This window comes from Sinohyriopsis cumingii, chromosome 7 (genome assembly GCF_028554795.1).
Source record: "Sinohyriopsis cumingii isolate HCF-2022 chromosome 7, ASM2855479v2, whole genome shotgun sequence".
NCBI classification, from domain to species: Eukaryota; Metazoa; Mollusca; class Bivalvia; order Unionida; family Unionidae; genus Sinohyriopsis; species Sinohyriopsis cumingii.
Window position 1 is genome coordinate 137,221,163 of NC_142967.1, and position 17,851 is coordinate 137,239,013.

The window sequence follows — 17,851 nt, forward strand, 5'->3', positions numbered from 1 at the left end:
TTCTTGGTAGATTTGGCTCATCGACAGTTACTAGCTGTTATTGGTGTCTTTTTTCATTAGTTTACATTACAGCTTAATCAGTCAAAAAGTAATTAAGAATAATCTCCTTTATAGCATTATCACTTAAATAGTAGCTGTAATGAATAAATGAAAATTAGATTGTGCAGTTTTTTCTTTTCAATTTTCTTTTTTTGGGTATATTCATATTTTATTGCTTTATTGTTCTTGTAAATGAAAACTTTTGTCTTGCCATTTTCAGGAGGCAAGGCAGGCATTGGATGGTGTACCTTCCGTACAGGGCATCACAAAGAAACAGCTAGATTATGTCTTTAAGGTAGAGTTTGTCTAGAAAATATGTATTTTCACTATTTATCACTTTTCAACACTGATTTTTTCAGTTTGATGTAAGAGTTAGGTTACTGTTCCATACAGTTGAAAACTTAAAAATCCTGAAATTTTTCTGATCATATAATAATTGTATTCATTTGTAGTGACAGTATTTAATACCTGAAAATGTATGATTTTACTCCATCAGTAGTGAGATTATGTTTTGTATACTTGAGTTCCATCCAGGATAGCATGGTATACAGACAGACTGGTAGATGCTCTCAGCAATAACAAAAAGAATGGAAACAGATTTCTAAATCCATTTTAGAGCACCTGGTCCTAAACCAAAAACATTCTCTATCATTCTTATATGACAGGGTAATACAGCTGGTTTGACATTTCTTCAGACATCCGAATATCATGTGAGTCTTAAGTACAGTTTGTATTTTCCATCATATAAAACTTATTGGAGGTAGGTAATTTATAAATAATTCATCCAGTTTTTGTTATATTAATATGAAAATAATGACCATGCAGTTTTCTATTTTTTTAAACATTTGCTACAAAACTCAAGAAAGGACTGGAGCACTTAGGTTTGAACTTGTACCAACTTTTTTGGGCAAATGTTTGCACATACCAAACCATGTACAGTAATCCCTCACTATAATCCTCATCAGTAAGATAGTGACACTTGTATAATGAGGGTATAATAATGGATTCAATTAAGTAGGTCAAATTCTGTTTTGTTATTGAAATATTTGGAAGGTTTTATAATATTATAGTTTTCCACATTTTCCTTTACCCATTTGTAGCTTAACTTTTTACTGGTGCTATATAACCAAAATTATACTGATGTACAATTAAACCCATATATCCATGTATACACACACAGAGTTAAACCGATATATCCATGCACGCACGCACACACAGAGAATAAGGTTTCCTCACTTAAAACATGGGTTTCTTTATGGCTTCCATGAAGAGTATTACAGGTTATATCCTAGAACTGATCATTTGAAGAAAAGGGAAGAATTTTGTGAACATAGGAGGAATTTAATGAAGATGTAACAGTAGGGTTTTAATATTGAACGCAGGATTTTCATGCATTTGGTTGATTTTCTGGCATGTGTTTTTTAAATTATAGATTATCACAAATCCTACATTCACACATTCAAGAATATTATAAAAGGTGGATCACTGTATATGACCTGTAGCATTTGTCTTGCATCATGTCAGTAACAGTTTGATGTAAGTGAAAACATAATTTTTATGTTTTATGCATGCCTAAGAGGTTTTCATGCTGATGTCTTGTAAATATATTTAATTTTTTTATCATACATTTTTTTTCTCCACAGGTGCTCAAAATTGATGATGCCAGTCAAATCACCTTCCGTATGTTTGCTGTTGTCTCAGCCTTATGTGAGAGAGTAGCAACTATGGAGTAAGTAATTTGATTAGGATCTTGGAACATAGGCTGAATATTATTTTAATTTTCAAGTAAACTAGATATGTCTCTTTAAATATTTACATTTCTTGAGTAAGTTGTAAGGAATATATTATTTATGACATTGAGCTAACAGCATGCAGTATCTGAAAATCATATCTACTTCTCATAAGATATACACTCTTCCAACAAGCATCACTGCTCACATTTATCTGTCTTTATCATTTTCATAACTGAATTACCATGTATACTCACCTATGAGTCTAGCTGCAAACTGCACAGACCCAGATCTGCCATCACATAATGTGCCAGCAGATATGGGCTTGTGCAGTTTGTTTGGAGTAATTAGTACAACAGACAACACAGACATTGATCTGCAGGTGCATTCTTCTATGGCAGATCTGGATCTGTGTTGTTTGCATTTTACTTAACTTGTGAGAGTATACGGTAAGCTTTCTTAAGATCAGTGTCATTCTGATGGCAGATGTAGATCATTTTTACTTTGAATTTGTCTTTTTGTCTAGCCTGTTGATAGTAAGACACAAGTATTACTTTTGTGTCAGTTATGGCAGCGGCAATAAAATCAGCAGCAGCAGCATAATTGGTGTTATATATTATAAAGGACATTTATCTTTTAATTGGTTGCTTTGTTTACTGAAACTTTGATATTATATTACTATACATGTAGGGGGTTTGCATCAGTTGCAGCATAAAATCAGTTACTGCACAGTTGTTACCATATATATTCATTTATAAGTTGAGACCCACTGCAAACTGCACAGACCCAGATCTGCCATTGAATAATGTGCTGGCATATCTGGATCTGTGCAGTTAGTCAGGAGTAATCAGTTAAGCAAAAAGTATAGACCCTGAGTTGCTGGTACATTATGTGATGGCAGAGCAGGGTTTATATTGTTTGCATTTGGATGCTACCTATAAGTGAGTACCGGTATATATAGTACTTTTTAATGACTCTGTGCAGCACATTTTAAACTGGCAGAAGCTCTGCAATTAATAAAAATACTGCACAGGATCAAGAATAAATAATGACCGTGCTGTAACTGGTTCCATCTGGTAATTTTTGAAGACCCTTTAGTTTGTATTTTGATAATACAGAAGTTCTTGTCTTACCTGCATAAGCAAATATGTTCTTGTCTTACCTGTATAAACAGGTAGAAGTTCTTGTCTTAACTGTATAAACAGATAGAAGTTCTTGTCTTACCTGTATAAGCAAATAGAAGTTCTTGTCTTACCTGTATAAGCAAGTAGAGGTTCTTGTCTTACATGTATAAACAGATAGAAGTTCTTGTCTTACCTGTATAAACAGATAGAAGTTCCTGTCTTACCTGTATAAGCAAGTAGAAGTTCTTGTCTTACCTGTATAAGCAAATAGAAGTTCTTGTCTTACCTGTATAAACAGATAGAAGTTCTTGTCCTACCTGTATAAACAGATAAAAGTTCTTGTCTTACCTGTATAAGCAAATAGAAGTTCTTGCCTTACATGTATAAACATACAGAAGTTCTTGTCTTGCCTGTATAAACAGATAGAAGTTCCTGTCTTATCTGTATAAGTAGATAGAAGTTCTTGTCTTGCATGTATAAGCAAATAGAAGTTCTTGTCTTACCTGTATAAGCAAATAGAAGTTCTTGTTTTACCTGTATAAACAGAAGTTCTTGTCTTATCTTTATAAGTAGATAGAAGTTCTTGTATTGCATGTATAAACAGCCAGATGTTCCCATCTTACCTGTGTAAGCAGAAATCTGCATCATAAAAAGTGCCCTTGACATGCAAGACACCATGTTTCACAGCAATCTTGCAGTGTTTATTTATTCATCCTTTTGATTTACATGAATCACAGAATAAACAGTCAAAAACTTTTTATCAAGTCTCTCCATGGGATGACATTTCCTTTTCCCAACTAACCTGGACAAGTAAGACTAAATGATGGGCTAGTGAAAGTTTTTGCAAGTAATCCCAAGCTTTACATAGTATACAATAAATTCTGACTTATTGTCTCTGCAATAGCCTTGTGGGACTAGTATGCTGAAATTGTCATCTCCTGCTAAGGTGTTTTATGTAGTTATTTTTGTATAAATATGATCATATCAGAATAGTTTGATAGGTATATGCAAACACCATTTATTTTCTCAAGAGTTAATGAAAGATAGAGTAAATAATACAATATCTAATTATTGTACCAATAAAAAGACAATCAGATCTTATTTGTGTTTTCCTGCCTTTTTATGAACACTAGAGATAATTGGGTACAGCCTATCCAGGTGTGCATGTGCATGCATATATATATATATATATATATATATATATATATATATATATATATATATATATATATATATATATATATATATATATATTTTTTTTTTTCAGGCAGTTTTTTCTACACAAAATAAGATAGAGACTTTAAACTTTTGTGTATATTGTTTATAGAAGTGCAGAATTGATGCAGAGTTTTTGAATCAGTTGGGGCAGGGTCAGAGGGTTGGGATGTTTGGACGAAAAAATGAATAATTGAAAATGTGTGGAGTTCAAGTGACTTCCTTGCAAATTGTAGGTGAGATTTATCTTTTTTTCAGCCCCATTAGCAGACACTTACTGGATATCTGTGACCTGATTGACATCCAGCGTAAAATGGACTTGTATAAAATGATGTTCTATTGCAATGCGGAGTCAGACAGGGATGCCAACTTTATCAAGGCTGAGTCATTGAGGATTGAGCTAATTGCTGGAGGCTTAAACTGGAAACAGCAAAACTTTATCATGGAAAGGCTACAACCAAATGCTTTTATGGAGGTATTATTTAAAATATCCTGTGACCATTTCATTTCTTTGTAGCTAAAATTTGCTGTCTTGCAAAAGTTAAATAGACCCGCAAAAGTCTTCTGCCTTTTTTCACTTTCTGCTTCTTTAATTATTTCATGTATCTAAAGGTGAATTTTATGCTAAAAATAGCATTACATAATTGCTAGTACACCAGAAATTGTGTCTTAGCAGCAGAATACTGTATACAGCCACTTACAAATCTAGTTAACTGTAAGCAACATAGACCCTGATCTGTCCTGCCATTGCATAATGTACCAACATGTCTGCCACTGCATAATGTACCAACAGGTCTGTCACTGCATAATGTACCAACAGGTCTGTCACTGCATAATGTACCAACAGGTCTGCCATTGCATAATGTACCAACAGGTTTGCCATTGCATTTTGTGACAACAGATCTGGGTCTGTGAAGTTTGGAGTTGGACTTGACTTTTAAGTCAGTAGATATATGGAAGATGTTTCTTTTCCTAACCTATCTCACACAATGGAAAGCGAAACATGTCATTTGAAATATAGTCCATGAAATGAGTAATTTAATCAGTGAAATGAAATGGAATGCACAATAAAAGTAAATGAAATGATAAATGCTGATATAAAGGAAATGAGAATGCATATACATAAGACAATGATGAATGATAAATGAAAATGAAATGAAATGCGAAACCGCTAAATTACCTTGGTTTTGTATGATAATCTGGGATCAGATTCTTCATTCTTTACACTTGCACAATTTGTCTTCTATGAATACATTCCCTGATCACATTAACGTTTGGAAAATAAGTTTCCTTCCTCCTGAATCCAGCCTTCCTGGAAAGATGAAAATTCATCTTTCTTGTCTATGTATTAAATAGACAAAATGATGAAACTCTTTCCCATTACCTCCCCTTTACCACCACTGGGTGGCTCCAACTTTAAGCTTTCACTTTGCAGACTCAAGATAATTCTACAAGACCGCTTGAAAATTGTTTGAAAATCTTTAAAAATTTCACCTCATCCATGCATAAAGTTTGTATTTCTTTTAGTGCAGTATGATTATTACTAAAATACGATATACATTTTTTTTTTAATGTTGATCAATATCTATGTGGCATGGACATCACTTAGTTGGACCTTGTTCTCCACATGCAAGGCGTATATGTTTTTACTTGCTTTAATAACAAATGCTGTTGTGAATGTAGGTATAATTTGAAATGTGATTTCCTAATTTTTCTTTTTTTTGTCATTCTTTTCATGTCAGTTCAATATGATGGCAAAATGCAGCAAATGCATAAAGTTGTAGAATACCATGGCATGTGCAACCGTATGAGAATCTGCTTACAGTTTTATACATTCAGCTGCACCTTCTGTGTGGATGGTTCCGAGAACTGCCATCCAGCTGACCGCCCAGCTAAGAGCCAGATATACCAGCCATATGGCAACTGAGCTGACCATCCAGGCGGACATCCATCATACCTAATGAGGATGACTAAACAGTGAATGTGGGGATATCCTTGATGTTTTAAACAAACTCAGACCCAACAACGTAACAGACTGAGCTTAGTCCCAAGGCAGCTATGGAAGAGATATACTGGGTGTTGCTGGTTTCCACTGCCAACTGCGAGCCATGCCAATAAAGAAAAGGCATCAGTAGACCTGTAAGATGTAGAGGAACAACTCTTCTTCTGCCTACTGCTGCAATCTGTAAAAATAAAGGAAATTTCTTGTGTGAGATGCATTTTGACCTTTTATCCCCAAGCTTCTAACACTAGAACATCACAGCAGTGAATATGGCACCCTGCTGTTCTACAAGGTGGACAATAGTGTATTTTTTACCAATGAGTTTCCAGCACTAGTTAAGAACATCACAACAGCAAATATGGCACCCTGCTGTTCTACAAAGGTGGACATTGGTGTATTTTTTACCAATGAGTTTCCAACATTAGATAAGATCATCACAGCAGTGAATATGGCACCCTGCTGTTCTACAAGGTGGACAAGAGTGTATTTTTTACCAATGAGTTTCCAGCACTAGTTAAGAACATCACAACAGCGAATATGGCACCCTCCTGTTCTACAAAGGTGGACATTGGTGTATTTTTTACCAATGAGTTTCCAACATTAGATAAGATCATCACAGCAGTGAATATGGCACCTGCTATTCTACAAGGTGGATAAGACTGTCTTTCATGTTATTTAGAAGCTCATTGGGAATATCACAGCAACATTTTCAATGTTAGATCTAGCACCACTTGCCATTTTTGGGGTTGCCAAAAAACCGGACATTGATCATACTTTGGAATCAATGGCTAGGTTCACCAGGTCATTAATAGAGCTGTACACCATTCTCTGGTTTATGCTCTGACGGCCTCTGCCAGTGTCAGTTTGGTGAGACAATATACTGATCTTTGCTTGTTATCACTTAAGTCACATATTTTCTATTAATCTCCATGTGACACTTTTGGGTGGTTGCCATTATTATTTGGCAGTAGGATAGAGCAAGTGAGTTGGCAGGCAGCACTGTAACTGCCCCTCCAAATGGCCATGCCTACTGTATAGCAGCAGACTCCTTAATATTGGAAGCAGTATAACAAAGAGGATAAGAAACAAGTTTCTCTTTACCCCAAGCCTCCTAATAGCCACTGTTGACTCACCACCCTGACTGTTCATAGACAGCCTACTGGTTGGTGCCAGACTTCTTCATTTTCATTAGGATTGGATCTACTTTTTTTCAAAATAAATGGATGATCCAATTCATTTCTAAGGGGCTTCTGAGTTTATTTATTTAACCCCATCCCTTTTTGTCTTTTCCTTTCATGATGGATATTATGTCACATTTGGAGAAAGCAGGTTATGCACAAAAAGGAGTTCAGGTTGTTACTCAACAAGTAGCCAGTAAATATTGTTCAGGAACTGAACTCTCCAGGGTTTTATTTCAAGCTCCTTGTAGAGTCAAAGGTCATTGCAAAGCTTGGTGAAGTCATCAACATGAGCCAGCTCACCCAATATATTGGAGTACAAGATTGCAGTTCAAGATGAAAACAGTGTGATCAGTCGGGATTTTCTTCTAAAGGGACAAATTTACATTCAGTCTAGACTTGACTGATGCATATTTCCATATCCGTATTATCTGGCTGTGCACAAGTTCCATTGGATTGCCTACCAAGGAAAAATGTATAAGTTTTGGTCTCAACATAAGTTCTTGGGCTTTCACAAAATATGCTTTCTGATAGCTTTAGCATGTAAAGTGAGCGAGTTAAATGTCCTTTCAATGTACCCAAATTAACTGCATTTCATATTGAATGGTTCCATGGTCCTAATGATGTAACCAAGAATATGTTGCTGTCTGCAGGCGGTCAGTGTTGTATGCCCCCTCTCTTCAATAGATATACAGAAGTGACCATGCTTGACCCTGTTTTTGCCCTTATGCATTCTCTTTCTTCAATAGATACATCGAGGGAAGTGGCCATGCCTGACCATTCTATTTCCTAAAGTATTTCCTCTTTTCAATAGATGCATATAAGTGACCATACATGAACCTGGTTATGTCCTCAAACATTACTTGAAGTGCACTGAGAAAATTTGTGGACCAAGAAAGTGATCTTTAACCCATCAAAGACTGGGAAAAAGGATATCACCCCTCAAGCCCGATCATTGTGGCTGAACTGGATTATAATCTTGGTTTACTCTGAAATCTGAAAGGATCAAAGTGACCTTGTGAAGATTTCAGCTCATGAAATTAGAGAGATATCTGCAAGCCTCACTTTCAAATGTAATGTTTTGATCTGGGACATATTAGAAGCTGTTGGCTGGCATGCCCAGTCAGCCTTCTAGAATTTTTATCTCCTAGATTTGCTGAGACAAGGTCTGAATCTCTTGGGTCCAATGGCTGTTGTGCTACACCCAGTTGACATCAGCACAACCTCCTCAAGTGCAGTAGTTTAAATCTTTCACTGGATTTACCCACAAAATTTGTAAAGTGTTTAATAATTCTCATCTTAACTGGTTTTCATGGGACATGTGACTATTGGTTGTGCTGCTGACAAGTTTGGAGAGTGGGCAATCCTAGACAGGGAGTTCGGATGCTCAGCATTCTCTCCTTCTGTTAATTATTCACCTAATGTTAACATAATTGGGAATGTATGCAAGGAGGAAGCAAGTGTTTGAGTAAATTGTTTCTTCAAGAGTACTTACCTGATCACATTATGATAAAACCCTCCCAGCCTCCCCACCAATGTGTGCATCTTATTCAATGCATTGCTAGGCTTAAAAGTGGTGCATTCTAGTGGGGTCAATGAGAGATAATCATAAGCATTTCTCCCCTTTGTCGGTATGATATATATATAGACAGAAAAGATGATTTTTGTCTTTGTAGGAAGGCTGGATTTAGGAAGTAACAAGCTTATTTCCCAATATAGATGCTTCCCAATAAGGTCTCTAGCAGATGATATTCTGCCCATTTTACCTAGACAATGGGCAACCTCAGCAGTTTCTCCTATATGACCATTGACCATTTTGAACAAGGCACGCTGAGGCAAAATCAACTTATAAATTACACATATAGATACTAACAGAAAGCATGATTTGCATTCTGTTTATGTATGTATCTTTGTAATAGTATCTTGAGATTCAATGCATTTATTTAAACTTCCAAATACCATATAAACTCAGTGGTAAATCTGCTATCATACCACAAATATGGCTGATGATGACATCATTGAGGAGCTACCTATGAATGTGATCAGCTATCTTACGACTGCCATGAATGTAATGACATCATCACTGCATGACACCATCACTGCATGACATCACTGAGGAACTACCTATGAATGTGATCAGCTATCTTACGACTGCCATGAATGTAATGACATCACTGCATGACATCATCACTGAATGACACCATCACTGCATGGCATCATCATTGCATGACATCATCACTGAATGACATCATCGCATGACATCATCATTGCATGACATCATCAATGCATATCATCACTGAATGACACCATCACTGCATGACATCATTGCATGACATCATCATTGCATGACATCATCACTGCATGACATTATACAATTTTTATTTAAATGAAACAAAACAAGCAACAAAATGTGCTGTTAAATGTTCTATTCTTACATCTAATGCATTTGCAGTTATATGGTTAATTATCATAAATTCACTCCCATCTTTTCAATTTTATGCTCACTGTATTTTATTGAAGATTGAAGGACACTTTGAATAAGACAAGATACAGAAACAAAAAATGTAAATTCCAACATTGGTAAATGCATTCCAGATAAGAAAAAAATGAAAGGAAAAGATGAATAGAAGCAATAAATACAAAAACAATGCATTTCTGATTCTGTAAATGGAAAGTAACAAGAAGATAATGAATGTGAATGGAATACAAAATGAAATGCAGATGAAATACAAGCAAAATACAGAGCTGAAAAAAATTAATCATTTTATGGTCATTTTTTATAATTAAAAGGGTATTTAATAGTGTTAAAAAATAAAGTGAATGTTTTTGAGAGGATTTTGTTCTGTAATTTATATACTGAGTGGACCGCTTTGATGGCCTAGTGGTTAGAGCATCCACCTCAAATGCAGGAGGTCATGGGTTTGAACCTCGGCTACTTCATACCAAAGACTTATAAAAATGGCACTAACAGCTGCCTTGCTAGGCACTCAGCGTTTAGAGGTTAGTGTTAGGACTGGTCAGCCTGATATCAGGATAATGTGACTGGGTAGGACATCATGCTACATGTCTGTGACATGATACCCCAGTGCTAGGCACCACTATAAGCTGTCACATGTCAGACATCATAGTGATATGACTGAACAATTGTTGAAGCTACATGAAAAATCCAAATCATAAACACACACACACACACACACACACAATGAGCAAAGATGTTAATGTAAATAATATTTTCAAATACAGACAAATATATTTTACAATTGGCACAATTTTACAAGAGGTCAAGAGTTATATTCTGCTTACTCTAAATTTAATATATTGTAGTTCATTTTTTTTTAAATGGACAACCTGAAATATCACTTTTCTGTGCCTATTATGTATGTATGTGTGTGGTTCATTGGCACATCAGCACAATAATGACTATAGTTCTGATTTAAAATCAAAGTTCTAAAGATGTAAAGATAAAAAAAATTGAAAAGAGGACAACATTTCATTTTCATAAGTTCACTTTATCCTGAATTTAATTTTTGCATGGTAGTTGTTTACAATGGATGCTGGAGACCAATGAAAGCTTTGAAGAGTTTGAGCTGTGTAATGCTTGATTAAATTCTGGTTAAGGAATGGGCAGCCTGAAATATCCCCTTTTAGGGATGGTTTATTATGTATTACAATGATTGGTTCACTGTAAAGAAGATGAATGGTTATTCACTTAAAAATTGTATTTCACTATTTCAGATCTCATTCCTGGATTACCTATGCTATGTGCCACTGTTCTTGTCGATGCATGAAAATATTGTACATAACCCACTTGACATGTCCGATGATAAATATGACCATCTCCTACGCAAGCCATCAGGGGCCAGCAGGCAGCGAGATGTGAACCCTATTGGGTTCCCACTACGCAAGGAGTCAGTCTTCCAGATGCGTCAACAGGCACAGGATTTGCTTGAGGGCCGAATCAATCCCAAAGATCTCACAAAGGAGAGGAATGAACTACTCAATAAATATGCCACGTAAGAATTTAGTGCTCCATTTAGACTGATTGGTTGGTTCATTGGCATGCATCAGGAAAACCTTTATTTTCACATCTTTAATTAGGATATTTGTCCAGAATGGTGTGAGTGTTGTCATCCACATGATATTTCTAATTAAGCAATTAATGAGTGCAAGTGGTCAAATAACATTGGTAATGACTGGTCCTCAAGGAATACTTTGGAGTTGAAGTCTTTATTGATGCCAAAACAAAGCCAGTTATGCAAGAAGCGAGCCATCAGCATTCAGAATTTTTGCCTCTCTCGTCCAGAAAGAAATAGAATGTGATATGTACCAAATAGTTAGTCTTGAAAATAAATGCCAAATTCCAGAATAATGAAGTTGATTATTCTTATTTCAAAGAAAAAGCAGTTTACTGTATATCAGGGATTTCACTTTAGAATATTTACTGGCAAAAGGAAATGGCATTTTTTGACCAAACATTATACAAAAAGTATTCCTTTGAAAATATTGAAAAACTTTTTATTGTTTTATCTTGTGATTTTTTTGAAAGAAATATAAAGAAGTATTTCAAAATTTAAGTTTTATTTTGGACTGCATTTGAACTCAGTTTTCACCCAAAATATTGTTTACATAAAATAAACATTTAACTAAACTTAATTTTTAAAAACAAAAAAATGCACAATAAAATCACACTTTGTTCCCTTGTTTGTGAGTGGTGACATATATTTCAGTTTTCTGGCGGCAAGAATAGCCATGACATCATCAACACAACGATGCTATCTTTTAAGTTGCTTGAAAAGTCATAAATCTACATCAGTCACTTATTTAACTTAAACTCAAAATATTGCTATTGTACACTTAAAGTTGAATCCAGAACTACTAGAGTTTCCAGCCATATTTGTAATGGCATAATCTGTGGCCTCAAAATATTGCTATTGTACACTTAAAGTTGGATCCAGAACTACTAGGGTTTCCAGCCATATTTGTAATGGCATAATCTGTGGCCTCAAAATTAAGATTTGGTGTTAAAATTTAATTTGTATATCTTCAGTATCATTTTGCAGATTCAGCTGGAACATGATTGCATCTTAGAATGATAGGATTTCCTGACTTAGCTGGTTATGGATGTCTGTTTTTGTAAAATCAGTGTTTCCTGTACAGTTCAAAGTTACATTATTACATCATTGATACGATGTTACATTTTACCGTCATAGGACTGATAATGCTGTGTAAGATTGCACATAAAATGACTCCATAGCAAATTTGTTTTCTTATTGCTTAATAGAAAATTGACGTTTTTTTACATTGTTTTTAATCCCCACTGTCTGTGCTTTGAATGAAAATTAAAGTCAGTGAAAAAGTATATATCTTGGGAAATCACTAGCAATTTATGACCTGCCATAAGTTGGCCTCTGACTCGGTGTAGCAATTTCAATGTGAGCTTAATAATTGTCATTGTGAAATCATTCACTCATTACCACACACATTTTATTTTATGTATCTGATTAGAAGAATGTTTGACATTTATCTTTTGCAAATTTGATGAATTTTTAAATACATGTATTCATTCAGTTATTATTTTATGGACAGTTGGTGACAGTTTACTAAAATGAGGATAGATATTTGACTAAGTGTAACACTTAATTTTTAAGTGATTCTGGATTGCTTGGATCCTTACCTATGTAAAAATATAAATTTTTCCAAAAACATTTTGCAAGTTGAATCAGAAGACTGTCATAGTAATTAGTCTGTAATCAGTGACTGTCATAGTAATTAGTCTGTAATCAGTGACTGTTCATCTTGGTCATCATGGACAACAGTCTTGTATTTTGGGATTTTAAAACACAAATGGTGGTTTTCTTTGGATTTGTATGCCTGAAGCATTAGAGGAGCTTGTATAACAGATACCGTATTTACTTGCTTAAAAGTCAAGTCTAACTGTGAACTGCACAGATCTGCCAATGCATCATGTACCAGAAGATCTGGGTCTATGCAGTTTGTTGGAAATAATCGGTGGATCCAACAACATAGACATTCATATGCCAGTGTATTATGCGCAGTAGATGAAGATCTATGTTATTTTGGAGTTGTACTCAACTGACAAGTAAAATCACACAGTTTCTCAAATCTTCATGTGCAAAATTTTCAGCTCCATTTTAACACATTGTACAATATTTTGTCTGGACATTGCTGATAATGTACTGTATATACTTGCATAGAAAAGTTGAGTCCAAGTGCAAATAACATCAACCCTAATCTACTGCCACATGTGCCAGCAGATCAGGATCTGTTTTGTACTCATTACTCCTAACAAGCTGCACAGACCAGGATCTGCCAGCAGTTTATGTGGTAGCAGACTTGTGTCCATACAGTTTGCAGTGGGACTTGACTGAAGTGCATTACAATGACGTGTATATATATGCAACCCTAATCATCATTTCTCAGCCAAGAGTTTGTACATTAGACCTATCAGATGGCATATTACGGTTGCATATGTATAACAAATAATGTTTTTCTTTTGTTTCAGTTTGCCACGAATAATAGAAGACAAGCCAGTGGAAGTCAAGCCTGAAACACCTCCTTTCACTTGGGGAGAATCCAGATGACATTAGCTCTTTTTAGATATTATTCAACCTTGTACTTTCCGAGCCAGAAGTTAGCTGCTGTTGTGGTTGTTTTTTTTAAATTTGACATTAGTGTCTGAATATTCATTTATGTGCCATGTATGAAATGGTGCCTTATTTTATAGATGCCAAAATAAATGATTTTACTTGTAAAGAAAATTTTTTGCAGTATCTGTGATATCAGTTGGTTATAATATTACACTGGAAAATCAGGTGCTCAGATTCGATTGATTTGATTGGAACTTTATATCTTACAGGGGCTGGAAAATTCTTCCACTTTTTTATTTGCCTGAAATAGAGATTATAATTATATAATCTTATTCTGCATTCAGTTCTAAAGAAGTTAAGGAATATTTTATTTGCCCAGCTAGATTTTTAACTTGTTCAGTGCTGTTGCACATTTTCCAGCCCTTCTGTGAGCAAAAAGTAGTTATGTTATATATGGTTTATGGTAGACTCTTTTTATATGGTTCAGTATTGAAAATGACAAGTCACGCAGACATGTTTTTATCAGATGCATGTGTCATTTTTTGTGCATGCATGCTGGCAAAAGATATCCAGCTGAATATTTGTAAATCTTTCAAAATGTGTACTCATTATATAAATACCAAGTTTAATATGATTTGAGACAGCTAACAATGTTTCTTTTGGCACCATGAAGGTATTCCATCTCAAAATGTGACCATTTTATGTCACTCATAATTGCTTTGTTTTTGTTATTAATTTAAGACAAAATACGATTGTCTAAAGGGAATTTAATAATCAGGATTTTTAAAAAGAAATTTGTATTTATTTAATACTTTCCTATGCCCACTAGCTTTTATAAAGATTTTTTTTAATTCATAGATTACTGTACATATCAGAAAGAGCTGACCAGGAACTGCATTTAGATGTATAAAGAGCATGTATGCATGACAAGATTTCCTTTGTAGTTGATTTAATTTTCCTTCATTTATTTTAATAAGTGGGAATATCCAACCAATTACATTGCTAAACTGTTGGGACCCTGGTGTGATGAATGATCCAGTATTAAGAAAATCTAGGTCTAGTCTGGTTATCATCATTTTCCTTCCAGATTTGATTGGGTTAGGGCCCATGTTTGACATAGAGGTTTACTCATACATCTTAATGCAAAGTTTTATCAGTTATACAATGTTTGCATGAGAATTGCTTTCCATGGAATGAATATCTGGATAATATGTCTGAAATATTAAAAAGTGGTCTATTTTAGGAATTTATATTTTATTTCAAAGCAAATAATACACTGTAAAATTGAACAGAAGTTTAGAGTAGTTTATGGACACAAAACATTTAATAGATTTCTTTAAAAGTTTGGAACAGGTACTTGGGCCGGGGGGGGGGGGGGGGGGGGCATTAATTTAGAATATGTAATTCAGCTGATTTCAGAAACCACCCAGAGCAAGCTATACTTTAAAGCAAAATAGTTTTGAAAGAAATAAATAGGACAATAATAGTGTCTGGTTGTAATAAGATAAAGGTAAAAAAGATCAGTCTTGGTGAAAACAATGAGCCTTGGAAACATGTTAACAATGATTTGCCTTATTCATTATAACAAGTCATGCAACTGATAAATCTTATGACTGCTGTGAGATTTCATTGTACATAATTTGTACAGCTTGTGAAGTACAATTTGTACAGGTTTTGCAATACAATTTGTGCAGCTTGATAAGTACAATGCTGTTTGTTGTTAAATTATTACTTATATCTGTGCTGATCTTTTTTTTTCTGCTTGCCTGAGAAGTAATTTATTCTTCCAACGATTATTTCCCACGTTGCCAAGTTCTGTAAATAGAAGTGAGTTTGTACCAAGTTCTGTACAGTGAGTGAGTTATTAGTTTGTACCAAGTTCTGTACAGTGAGTGAGTTATTAATTTGTACCAAGTGAATTAACATGTAATAAATAAAGTTACTCCAGCAAATTCTTGTTGTATGTTGTCTGTTAACAGATTACATTTTTAGAACACTGGTTAAAATTTTCATCTGTGTCACAAAGATGATTGGTTTCATTTTGTCTTTAATACAAGCAGATTGAATACAGAATGTTAACTCAAAGATGAGCTGAGATACAGCATATACCTTGTTAAACACAGACACAAGCATATAACATGCATCTTTAACACAGGAAAAACAAATATTTTGACATGGATATCACTGCAGATAGTACTGAAGATGTAATGATTTGAAATTTAAAAAATTTCTTCTTTAATGGATTTGTATTTGAATACATTCCCGTATTACAATAATCACCAATCCAGCTGTTGTGAAAAGACAAAAAAATTATATTTTCCTGTCTATATATTCCATTTAGATAAAGTGAAGAAACTCTTATCAACCCTTGTTTTTACCTCTCCTTACCACTGCTAGGCAGCTACGGTTGGTTATCTGGTCTTAGCTTATGCTGAAATGACATAAGTGTATCTAATATCTCATTAAATCTAAGTTAATCATGTTAATTACTGACCATCCATTGACAAAATTGGATTGGTATTGAATCAAAGTTAATTACTGACCATCCATCAATAAAGTGTAGTATTGAATGTAAATGTATTAACTACATTTTACAATCATTATTTTGTTAAATTTATTGACATTTGTGTGAAATTTTCACAATCATCGACTTCATTGTTTTTCTGACCACAGTATCATTGCTGCTCATTGATGCTATTTTATTTCTACACAATGCATGTATTTTCAGTTGAGTTACAAGAGTGGCTGATGTTATATCTGAACACTTTCAGGTTGTTATTTTCCAAGTTATTAGTTTTTCATTTCAGAAAAAAAAATGACAATGAAATGTGCTGAATACAAGATTTTAAGTTGATAAAGACAGGCATATATGTCTCTTGCACAAACTGTTTTTCTGCAGTTGTTATTGCTCCATGTGAAAACGTTTGGATTCTTATTTCCGATAGGAGATGTTGATATATGGTCAAAGTGAATGAAAGTGATGCAATCAATCGTGGACATTGCACTCTCTTCACCTCTCATTATGATGATGTAGTAAATCCAAATTGGACACACCTGTTAAATTCTACTTATATAATCTAACTTGAATTTGAATTACTGTTTTAATTTGTCCCGATTAAATTTGTTATTTTCTTCTCAAAGGGGGATTGTATTGTTTATTTCTTACCAGCATCCTCGCTCAGTTCTCTGTTGAAATTCCATTCTTCTTTCACTCCCACCGGGCTATAATATCGAGGGAGGTCATTCTCTGGATAACGCAGCCAAACCCAATTAACCACCCCTCTTTATAAGAGGATGACGTTACAATAATATACCAATTCATATGAAATGGGAAAATACACAAACTAAGTAAACAGACATTACAATGGGAAAACAAGAAAGGGGGGCTAAATATCCCTATTCTTGCAATCAAACAAACAGCAAACATCATTAACAGAATTAAAAAATTACAAAACCTTGATGGAAGACCATGGAAAAACATATATTTATTTATTTGGATATATCTTAAATAATTTCCCAGAAATACATAAAAATAACAAACTAACAAAGAAACTCAAACCCCCAAACATCACATATGAAGAAGAAAAAAACACAATCATAGAATACAGAACTAACAAAGGAATATGGAGCTTACATGAAAAAACATACGATACTTACATAACCTTTACAAAAACCAACACAAAACACAAATAGAACATCTACACCCAGACCTAAACTGGAAATGAATCTGGGAGATTTGGGGGAAAGTAAAGAACACCTACACGATGCATGGTGGACGGGAGAAAAAGCCTTCTTTAGGAAAATCACCCCATCCATACCACCATGTATCTTATGCAACACACAACACGACAGCAAACGACATATAATGTTATACTGTCCAAATACAAAAACACAAAGGGATGCCATAAAACAGAAAATTAAAAATTCAATAGGGAATTTTCAGACAAAACACTTA

General features: G+C 34.4%; 1 protein-coding gene across 2 annotated transcripts in view; it reads left to right on the top strand.

Moving 5' to 3' along the window:
* LOC149796219 (uncharacterized) overlaps positions 1–15,848 on the top strand; it is a 100,034-nt gene extending 84,186 nt beyond the window's left edge. For both annotated transcript variants that reach the window (XM_089966174.1, XM_089966175.1), the window contains 5 exons: positions 260–334; positions 1,683–1,768; positions 4,367–4,583; positions 11,024–11,301; positions 13,812–15,848. In XM_089966174.1, coding sequence (XP_089822300.1) covers positions 260–334; positions 1,683–1,768; positions 4,367–4,583; positions 11,024–11,301; positions 13,812–13,890 — 735 coding nt within the window. In that variant the 3' untranslated portion in view covers positions 13,891–15,848. The remainder of the gene's footprint in view (positions 1–259; positions 335–1,682; positions 1,769–4,366; positions 4,584–11,023; positions 11,302–13,811) is intronic.
* Positions 15,849–17,851: the final 2,003 nt, after the last annotated feature.